We start from the raw sequence: 11167 nt of genomic DNA on the forward strand, positions 1-11167 counted from the left end.
CTCTGAACTCGGTGCTCTCTCTCTCTGAACTCAGTGCTCTCTCTGAACTCGGTGCTCTCTCTCTGAGACTGCAGTGCTCTCTCTCTGAACTCAGTGCTCTCTCTCTGAACTCGGTGCTCTCTCTCTCTCTGAGACTGCAGTGCTCTCTCTGCGATCGCGGTTAGCGTTTCTCCCGTGGCTCTGAGCGGCTTTACCGCCTCCTCCTCTGCCTCTGAAACCCGTCTCTTTCCTGTGATTCACGTCGTGCTTTATGACCGGCGCAGCGCTGCGTATGCTAATTTGGCTCATCAGTCTGGTGTAAACGCTCTTCTTTACAAACTGAGCGTGCTGTGAGTACCCGGCCCCCACAGCACCAGCGCGGGAGGGAGGAGCTGCCGCTCGCAAAAACCCGACACGGATTTTAGCGCTGTGGGGACGTGAGTCATTTCTCCCCTCCTCAAACACACGGAGGCTTGTTTTAGCTTACGGGTAGCCAGCCGAACGCTCTTATCCGCTGTGATTTTGTTACAGGTGAATATCATTGGAACGTTCAAATCCGTCGCATTTCGGTAACGAGATTAATTGAGGAATCAAATAGAGCGGCGCTGCTCTGTAAATGCATGCAGGTTTTTCGGCGGGGGGGGGGGGGGCTTGTAGCGGAGCAGGTCATGGTGCTCGCACCCCGGGAGGCGTCCCAGCAGGTCAGCGGTGTGATTTGGGCATGTGATCCCTGGCCCCGCCTCCTTCAGGGTGTCGCCGCAGTGCTGGCGAGGGATCATCGTTCCCCTGTCCCGTTTCTCAACCCCCCCCCCCCCGGCGGATACACCCCCGCCGTGCCTCTTCCTCACCTGCTCCGTATCCGAGCGCGAGCGCGAGCTTTCCTCCGACTGGCTGACGCGCTGCGGGTCTCCATGGCGATGAAGCGGCGCAGACAGCCGCGGAGGACCCCTGGGATGAGCTTCCTGCGCACGGGCACTTCCTGCTCGGCGTCCTTGGGAAGTGGAGCAGGTTATTCTGGGAAGACGGAGAGAGAGAGACCCTGTGCTCCCCCCCGTCTCTGTACTGTCCTGGCTAGGCGGTTCTGGTTGGTAGCGGGATGCTCAGGTAGTGTTTCAGTTGCCGTGGGCGATTTCCCTACTGCCACACCCTATGTGAATGTTCACAGATGTTCATTAAGAGCCTGCAAATGAAGAGTCTGAGATTCAACAATGCTACCGACCAGAAGTGTTTTAGTATCTTAGTGTAATATCTGACCAGTATATTAACAAGGCACATATAGCATATGGCAGTGGTAACTAACACTCTTCCTGGAAACCTGCCATCTTCTGGCCGTTCATTTCAACCTTAATTTGGCGCGTCTGATTCTACAGATTAGCACCTTAACGAGATCTCTAGCTGTTGAATGAGGTGTGCTTTGTTGGACATACTCAGTTTTAGAGTATTCTTAAATCTTGGTAAAATTGAGAAATGGAGGTTAGAACTGGAAGAGCATTGAGAAACGCCTCTCTCCTCTGGTGCAATGAATGGGACGCATTAATCGAAGTGCCTCGGTGATGAAGAGCCTCAGTACATCTGAGTGGATTTACTGATGACGCAATGGGAGGTCTGTTTGCGGGGTTTCTTCTGCGTTATATTTGTGTAGCTAGTTCAAGTGCGAAAGGGAACTCTGTAGATTTTACAAACAGCTGTTACTGCTCTCGTTTTTGGGACAGAAGTTCAGGACGTGTGTACTGTCTCTTTACACCAAAGTAAGATTTTGTCCATTTTCGAGCAGGAGACTTATGGCCTGAGTACTGCCTTCAGAAAACTTGTTGATGAAAGAGGTAAGAATTTGAGCTCCGCGTGTTTAATTTCATTTCATTGGTGAGCTGCAGTGCCAACCACAGGAAGTGATGTAACAGCCATGGACCCGCAAGGCTATTTTTCGCTCTTACGCATGTTGCCTGGCAACCCCAGGTCACATGTCCGAGAGTGATGGCTGTCGTCTTCCGTGTGAAAGATGGAGAGCAAAGTGACACTGACTGAAGTGATTGTTGGTGTCACATGGGACAGCGGGTCATCTTTATGTGGGGAAGGCCTTGTAAATCAAAACCTCCAGTCTTCTCTGTTTATTTCGGGAGCTGTGGGGATTCAGATATAAATTCAGGTGATCAAGATCATACATTTTATTGTTTGGGTATTCTCTGAATGATTGTGGTGATGTATGTGTTCCCAGGATGCACTAGGGGATTAGTGCTCCAGAGCCTCCCCAAAGAAGTGCTCCTTAAACTGGAAGTGATTGATGGAGCTCTGGTTCTGTGCTGGGTCCCTCCAGCACCTCCTGAGTGCAGCTCCTCAGTGCACCTCCTCAGTGCAACTACTCAGTGCACCTCCTCCTCCTCAGCCTTATGACTGCAGCCTCTCTGAGTGTGGAAGTCTCAGCTCTGATGTGACACAGTCTGGCTGTGGGGCTGCCACTGTGCCTCAACAGACTGCCTGGTCACATCACAGGGATGTGTGTGTGTGTGTGTGCATGTGTGTTTCATGTGTGCGTGTGTGTGTTTGTGTGTGTGTGTGTGTGTTTCATGTGTGCGTGTGTGTGTGTGTGTATGTTTCATGTATGCGTGTGTGTGTGTGTGTGTCTGTGTTTCATGTGTACACATATGGTTTGCATGTGGGTGTGAGACAGATTTCTCTCTCGCTTCCTCTCTTACTCACAAGCAAGCACACGCGCACACACACACACACACACACACACTCACACACACACACAGAAAAACGAAGGCCTCAGAAGGTTTTGTGTTGCGTCTGTGGTTGCCTGATCAGTGGGTGTGCAGGCTGTTCAGATTTCCCCTCTCAACAGTTCTGCACCCGCCACGTAATCTTGATCCCTTTTTCGTGCTAAACCACAGAATTCTGCAGGGGAGAAAAAGTGCTGATTTGTATCTGACTGGGCAAAACGGGCCGCTAGCAGAATGGATGGATGCGTGGCTAAAATCATCGCTGATGTAATCTCGTTGGTTTTTGTCCATTAAAAAAGATCTTTTGTGTAATCCGAGCGCGCTCAAAGCTGCGGAGGGAGAAAGCGTTCAGGTTGTGTTCAGGTGTCGTTCTCAGCGTTCCAGCGCTGGTGCCCCGGTGCTGTTACCCGGGTTCCGCGCTCCGCTGCTCGTTTGCTTCTGCCTGTGACCCGTGGCACCGCCGCCGCTCGTTTGCTTCTGCCTGTGACCCGTGGCACAGCCGCTGCTCGTTTGCTTCTGCCTGTGACCCGGGGCACCGCCGCCGCTCCACAGAAGGCGCTCGTTGCCATGGATATGCGGCGGCACGCGGTGGTTTGTGGGTAATGTGGAGCTGAATGAGGGCTGTGAGTGAGGGGTGTGTGAGGGCTGGATGTGGGCCAGGGGGCCCGGCCTGCCTCTCTCTCTCTCTCTCTCTCTCTCTCTCTCTCTCTCTGGAGCTAATAACACACACAGGCACATCCTGAGAAAGGGGGGCGTTCATACAGGAGGGCGTTCATACAGGAGGGCATACACACACACACGTGCGCACGTACGTGCACAGACACACGCACGCACACACACGCACATCCTGAGGAAGGGGGGCGTTCATACGGGAGGGCATACACACACACACACATGTATGCACACGCACAGACACACGCACATACACACACACGCACGCACGCGTGCACACACACACACAGGCACATCCTGTGGAAGGGGGGCATACACACACACACACACACACATGCATGCACACCCACACCCACATACACATACACACCCCCACACACACACACATGTCATTCATCTCTCCCCACACGCACACAGTGCCGACAGCTCCTCCGACACACGCGCTGATTCTCGGCAAGTGACAGCTCTGTGTGCGGCTTGTGAGCGTGCGGGAGGGGAGGGGAGGTGGGGGAGAGCTGTTCCTGGAGGACACACACCCTCTGCGTCTCTCTCTCTCTCTCTCTCTCTCCCCCTCTCCCCCCCTCTCTCTCTCTCTCCCTCTCCCCCTTTCTCCCCCTCTCTCTCTGCATTGCCTAAGTCCCTTGTAGACTATGCCAGTAGAGAAAAATGCAGCTTTCATTTTCTCAAATTCTGCTGCGGGATTGACTCTGGGTGGGAGACGGCAGCTTCTGATGGTTCCTCACTTTGTCTGAGAACTCCTTTATCTTCCCTCTGTTTCTTCTTGCTGCTCTCTTTCAAAGTACCGGCAGTCTGAAGTACAGGAGCAGTTGTGTTTCTCTGACTGATCCTGGGATCGTCAAATAGGCATCAAGGCGTTCATGACATCACTGTAAGCATGATTCCATGCTATGAATCCAGAACATGAAGCATGCTGGGTATGAGAATGCAGCGTATATTTGAAGATAAAGGCCTTTCAGAGGCCTCAATGATCCGCGTTTGTAGAGTAGAAACGAGGGCGTGGTTATTTTGAGGGAAACTTAGTTTCCGGAAGCAAAAAATCCAAAAATCACTTTTTACCATGACAGTCTAACGTGAAGCGCAGTTTGGGCATTTCAAACACTCTCCCGGTTTTATCATCGCAAAACATTTGGAAAAAGGAAAGGGTGCAAAACTGTGCCCATAACAATTTTGGAAGATACATTAACTACCAGTCTTCATGAATATTGAAATAGGAATCATCCAGTCACAGAGCTCGATTTTCTGGAGGTTCGCCATTTTGTTGAGGTAAAGTTAGTTAGACCAGACAATGAGGATGCTTCCTAGATCTCTTCAATTTCATGGGCTCTGGGTCCTAGGGTCTGGCCCATGTTGTCATCATAGAAGCAGATGCTGAGGCTCATGGGTAATGTAGTATTTGATAGACCAGACTAACAAAAAAACACAATTTCTCCTAAACAAAGGTGAAACATTCATAAGAAAGGGCCGTTACTTGAATCGGTTGTTACTTTTCATAACCCAGGAGACTTCTGGGACTCTATGTTGTGTAACATTGTGTTTTTTTTTTTCTTTTTTCCTTTGATTAAAATCCACCATCTGGAGAATATGCGTTGGAAAAAAACTCTTTCAGGGACCCTTAGCCCCGCCCACGTTTCCATCTATGCAATTTACATTAATTTGCATGTGTTTATGTCACAGTAGTGTAGAACTGGGCAGTATTCAGAGCGGAATGCAAGCTGTACAGTTTGCTCCTTCAGTTCCAGGTATGCCAGTTTTGCATGAAAAAAATTGGCTCTGGCTCCTGTGCTCTAAGTCTGGTCGGCACACCCGGTGCAAGGTCATGATGTAGGCTACCCCTGCGCAGCCTGCTGGCTGTTGCCATCTTCACTTTAAATTGCATTTTGCATTAAGCAAGGAAAAGCATATAAAAACCATAAATGGAACTGAAATGTTTGTGTTGCAGCAGTGCTGGGGAGATGTCAGATCACGGGGGGGGGGGGTGTTAGTGGAGCAGCTATCTCCGCGCTCTCCGCGTGTTTATTGTACGATCGCAGCTGTGCAGTGACTCACCGCCCACTGTGAGTGAGTGCGTGTGGAGCGTGGGGCTGCAGAAACTCTGTGCAAATCCACTGGAGGAGGACCAGCGGTGGAAACCCTCAGGTTCTCATGCGTTCTGAGCGTTCAAACGCTGTGGGCCTGTGTGTGGCCTGGCTCCAAGCTCCGTGGAAAAGAGACCGTGTCTGTCTTCGCTGACCTAATACCGTGCTCTTCTAAAAGCTGTATTTTTTTCCGTTGGTGAATATTGTTTAATGCAGCTAATAGACCAGCAGCATGTGGAGTTTGAAGGTGAATTTGAATAATAAATCTCTGAATTGTTAAATGTGGCTGCATGCTCAGAGGAATTCTTTATTTTGGGCGATGCCCTGTTCCGGAGTTACCCAGTCCCAGTCCTGGGGGCCGGCAGTACCGAGTCTCCATTCTTCCCCTGTAATCAGGACAGGTTTAGCTGTGGGACACCCAAGTGTGCAAAGTTTTTGGTCCGTCTGCTACATTAGCAAATAAGTATAGTTATAGTCATGCGCACATCACTATGGGTTCAGGGCTATGGGAGTTAGCGATGACATGCAGTACTGCCTGCAACACACTGAAGCTGCATTTTTGCATCGATTCGAAGTTGGATCTTTGTAAGGGCAGATCCAGCTCTGATTGTAACGGTGTGTAATGCAGGTGCAAAGTGGAGCTTCAGTGTGTGAGCTCTGCTGGTTAGCTGTCTGCCACGTTAGTCAACGAGCCATCGAGTAGGAAAGGAGAGCAGCTGCAGTAATGGCCTCGAAGGGCAGATTTGCCGTACGGGATCACGTACAGGCAGCACTCTGACCGCTGGTGCTCTCCTCAGAGTCCACCGTGTTGTTCAGGAGCACGTGTGAGAAAATGGTCTTCAGTCTTCAGTTCCCTAGAAGCATTGGGATACTCTGAAAATGTTCATTCCAAAGGGTTTTGAAAACTGTACTGCAGGAATTTCACAACTAGTATTTTAATATTTGTTCTGTCATTGTCGTCATCAATATTCATGAAGGAAGGTCCTGGAATCCTGCAGAAATCCTGCAGAATGTTAATATGAAGCGTAATGCGGGGATCGTGGGTATTTTTCATTTCCGGAACGTGTGAGAGAGCGCAGAGCTCTCTGCCGTGAGTCATTATCTGCCCAGAACTGCTGCTTTGCATGTTTCTGGGGAGCAGAGGAAGAAGGAATTAGCCTTACGATATTCAAATATCAGATTATTCAGGATGCGTAGCCCTCGTGTATCCATCTGTTTTCCTTTTAAATTGGTGCGTGCGTTGGCTTTCATTAAAAAAGCTGTTGTTTTTGTTTACACTTTGCCTCTTAAGCTTAAGGGCACCTACGGCTTTCAGAGATTCTTGTTGATTTAGTCACGGGAAGTGTGAGTAACTAACGAAGGTAATTAGCTCTCTGTCTTTGGCTCAGAGCTGTAAAAATCGTGATTGCCGTCGCTGTGTATTTGTGAAAGAACTGAAGAACGAGGCGACCGAGAGAGATGAAATGTTATTGAAGTGATGAAAATGGGGCGACGTAGCTCAGGAGGTAAGACAGATTGTCTGGCTGTCGGAGGGTTGCCGGTTCAAACCCCGCCCTGGGCATGTCGAAGTGTCCTTGAGCAAGACACCTAACCCCTAACTGCTCTGGCGAATGAGAGGCATCAATTGTAAAGCGCTTTGGATAAAAGCGCTATATAAATGCAGTCCATTTACGAAAAGGTGACCGTCCGTACCCCTCTCATATGAAGCACGCCGTGGTCAAGAAGACTACGATAACGCCGTCCGTGAATGTACCAGCCCCACGAGATCAGGAACCTCCTTCGCTCTGTGAAAGATCCATCAAAAACAGTGCCCTGTCCTGATAAGCATGACAGATGCTGCTTCACAGTTGCGGTTTGACGGTATAAATCCAGGAGAAAACACCTCGGCACACAACCACACCGCTGCCCTATCAGTCAGTATCAAGTGTGGCCTCCGTTACTCTGCTGAATCCGTTCAGCCGCTCAGTCTAACCAGCTGGGAGAAAGGCAGGCGGTATTGACAGATGTGGGTCACATAGCACCTCTGTTTTGTTGACGCCAGTACGAGGTGACGGACTGAAGGCTGACTGCACGAGCCGTTATTTTTCTGGTCGAAACTGAGAGAGGCTGCAGTGCATTGTGGGATATCAGGTTCTCCACTCGCAAGTGCTGCAGAGTGACATGTGTGCCCTGGTGCCTGTAGCTTAGCCGACAGCATTTGTGAATGAAGCTGAACCGCTCTTTCACAGCCTCTGTTTAATTAAGGTCAGAAGTTCAAAGTAGTTGGCGAGAGTGACTAATTCTGGGTTTGGGTGCTGCTTAGATTTTTCTCCCCCACAGAAGGCACCGTGGGGGCGTTAATGCATTTTTTGAACAGAAATGTCTGTCGCACGCTGTGCACAGTGGCGTTTTTTCATGCTAATATGGTATGATGTCTAATGGACTGATGTAAATGTAAAAATTTTTTTTGTTATTGTTATATTTGTGACGTGAGTTTCTCTCTGTATTTCGCTCACAGGAAAATCGTCATCAAGCTGGGCAAGAGGAGGAAGCGGAAGAACGAGTCTTCTGAGGAGCCGTCGGACGACGAGCCGCCGCCTCGCCGGTCCTCCAGAGAGGACGATTCGGTGAGCCCCCAACCCCAGCCCCCCCCCCCCCCCCCCCTTCACACACGTGCTCCCCCCTCCACACACGCGCTCCTCCAGAGAGGGATAATTCAGTGAGCCCCCACGCTTCACAAACGCACTCCTCGGTGAGCCCCCACCTCTTCACACAGGTCCCCCCCCCTCCCCCCAGAGAGGACGATTCGGTGAGCCCCCCCCCCCTTCACACGCTAAATTAATCCTGGGGGAGCAGGTGACGTATCCGTGCTCACAGGGGGCCGCGAGGGCCACACGCTCGTCGCTGCGGATACGCAGCCGTCTCTGTCGAGCGAGCGGATGCGACTTGTCTCAACACTTCTTTTTTGATCACCCGTGTCTGCCTGGCGAAGATATAATTATCCTCGTTGAATCTCGTCCCGACCTTAATTAAATCTCTCTCTCTCTCCGACGATGATGATGATGACTCATTTAGGCTGAGCCGCGAGGGTGAATGTGGCGCGTCGTCGTCGTCGTCGTCGGAGACGGTGGCTTTTTTTTAAATTTTTTTTTTTAACGGCGGCCGGAAGATTTCGGGGCCGCTCCGTCGGGCTCTGCGCGCTCTTTGTCTCCGAACGCGCAGACATCCCGCCCGTCTGTCTCACTGCAGATTAACGGCGTGTCAGGGGTCCCCCGAAGTCACAGCGCATGAAAGCGTCGCCCCCCAAATTCGTTCGTTCATTGACTGATGTGCGCCAGTAATTAGGCCGGTGGCGGTAATGACGGTTATTATCGTAATTCAGACTCCGCGCGTCCTGCTGCCGCTCCCCAGAGCAGGGCCGCCCAGCGCTGTACAGCGTGGCTTCACTTCAGACCTCTTTCACGCGGAGCACGTCACGGGGGCCGTGACCTCTGACCCCGAGCACGCTCAGTGACGCTCAGGCCGCTGAATCTGACACCGTAGCGGTCTGCGCGAGGCGGGCTTTCATCGCTCTGAGTGAGAGATGAATGGAGTAGAGCGTTTCAGATGAACGGGGACCTTCAGCGGCTGTGAGAACGGCTAATGACCACGAAGTCTTTTCTTCCGTTCAACGCAGTCTTTTCTGTAGTTCTGTGATCCGGTGGTGTTCAGCATGTTGTATTGTCGAGAACAATCGCAAAGCATGGCCTTCTGGGATAGCGGGACGCTGCTTCTTGACTGCCATCCCGCCTGACATTATCCACGTTTTAACCTCTCCCCCCTCAGAAGAGAAGATCCAACCGGCAGGTGAAGAGGAAGAAGTACGTGGAGGATGGGGAGTCCCGGGTGTCGGACGAGGAGGCGCGGGTGATCGTCAAGGCGAAGAAGCCCAAGAGCGCCCCCGGCCGCAAGGGCCCGTCCGCTCAGCTGTTTGTGGTGAGTACGGGCCTGCCGAGCCTCACGCCCTGCTCCAGACCAATCAGCCGCCATCTTACAGGATCCTGTTAAAATATCACACATTAGCAAAACTGAGGTAAAATTCAAACAGCATAGCGTCAGTGCACTATGAGCAGAAAGATGTATATCTACTTAGTCACACTGGTTTCTTTTTTTATCATTTCTTCAGGAGAACCCCAGTGAGGAAGATGCTGCCGTCGTTGATAAAATCATGGCGTCTCGTGTGCTGAAGAACGAGGTAGTCGCTCTACTGCGCTTGCGATGGGTTTTCTGAAGTGGTCCGTTATGAAGTCGCGTGCTCAGCTAGCGACCGCTGAATCGCTTTCTCACGGTGTTAAAATCTCTCCCGCAGGTCTCTCCTGGAGTCGTGGTTGAAGTGGAGGAGTTCTTCGTGAAATACAAAAACTAGTAAGACCTCCTTTTTGTGATCTCATGGGGAGATGGGCCTTGGGCTAAATTTCAGAGTCGTGACTGCATGTAATTCTGAGAAAGATCTGAAGTGCTTGCCGCTGCCTGGCCTGGAGAAATAATCCGAAATGGCGCTTGTACTGTGTGCCAACCGTACACCTTCTGTCCACAGAAGCAGGATAAGGAACGCTCTCTCTGTTCCTCTACATGAAAATGCATAAACGATCTGGAACAGCATTACATTTATGTGGCAGGCGCTTTTATCCAAAGCGACGTACAAAAAGTGCATTTCATGGTCATAGACAACTGCTAAACACAGGTTCAGTAAGGTACAATACTTATTTTGTACAGCTATTTCTAGCCAAGAACACAGTTCACTCTGACCTAACCTCTGCAAAGCCAACTAGGCAGAAGAATAAGCTACAGTATTAGGACAAATACAAATTACCAAAAAGTGCTGGGATGGGGCAACATGTAACAAGTGTCATGAAAAAGGGGGGGGGGGGGTTTAAAGAGGGAAAATATACAGCGTGGTGGTGGTTAGTCTAGGTATAGTCTGAAGAGATGAGTCTTCAGGCCACGGCGGAAGGTGGGTAGTGAGGGGGAGGTTCGGAGAGGGACGGGGAGTTCGTTCCACCACTGGGGAGCTAGGGTGGAGAAGCTCTGTGATCCCTTTAGGCGGGTGGGAGGGGTTACAAGGCGCCCTGCTGCCGCAGAGCGGAGTGGTCGAGCAGGCACATAGAATCGAGTCATGTCCTGCAAGTAGATGGGGGCTGTCCTGTTGGCTGCAGTGTAGGCAAGGGTCAGGGCTTTGAACCGGATCCTGGCAGCGACCGGTAGCCAGTGGAGTGATCGCAGCAGAGGAGTGACGTGGGAGAATTTGGGAAGGTTGTAGATGAGTCGGGCAGCGGCATTCATGCGCTGCCATGTATTTGTTTTCCAAGTACACATTGATCCACTTCCATAGGACACATGCACTGTATTGATGTAGGACATGGCTGTGGTATTACTGGGTTGGAAAGGCTTGTAAAAGGGGGAGGATGATGGAGAAGTGCTAGCGTGTGAAAGCGCTGTGCTGTTTCTCCGCCTGCTCCGCCAGCTCCTACCTGCACTGTGAGTGGGCCACTGAGCAGCGTCTGGTGAGGGACAAGAGGATCCAGCAGAAGATCAAACGCTTCAAGATCAAACAGGCGCAGAGGGCGCACTTCTTCGCCGACGTAAGGACGTTTGCGTGCGTGCGTGTGTGTTTGCGTGTGCGTGCGTGGTTGCATGTTCGTGTGCGCGTGTGTGCGTGCGTGGTTGCATGTGCATTTGTGT

The 11167-nt window shown here is 51.2% G+C and overlaps 1 protein-coding gene across 14 annotated transcripts in view; it reads left to right on the forward strand.

Annotated features, from left to right (window-relative positions):
* The window catches only part of LOC118215852 (chromodomain-helicase-DNA-binding protein 9-like), an 83596-nt gene that overhangs the window by 35171 nt on the left and 37258 nt on the right, over positions 1 to 11167 (forward strand). For all 14 annotated transcript variants that reach the window (XM_035396872.1, XM_035396870.1, XM_035396869.1 and 11 more), the window contains 5 exons: positions 7965 to 8073; positions 9272 to 9421; positions 9612 to 9680; positions 9795 to 9850; positions 10950 to 11067. In XM_035396872.1, the coding sequence (XP_035252763.1) occupies positions 7965 to 8073; positions 9272 to 9421; positions 9612 to 9680; positions 9795 to 9850; positions 10950 to 11067 (502 nt within the window). The remainder of the gene's footprint in view (positions 1 to 7964; positions 8074 to 9271; positions 9422 to 9611; positions 9681 to 9794; positions 9851 to 10949; positions 11068 to 11167) is intronic.

Source organism: Anguilla anguilla, chromosome 16 (genome assembly GCF_013347855.1).
Source record: "Anguilla anguilla isolate fAngAng1 chromosome 16, fAngAng1.pri, whole genome shotgun sequence".
Taxonomy (NCBI): Eukaryota; Metazoa; Chordata; class Actinopteri; order Anguilliformes; family Anguillidae; genus Anguilla; species Anguilla anguilla.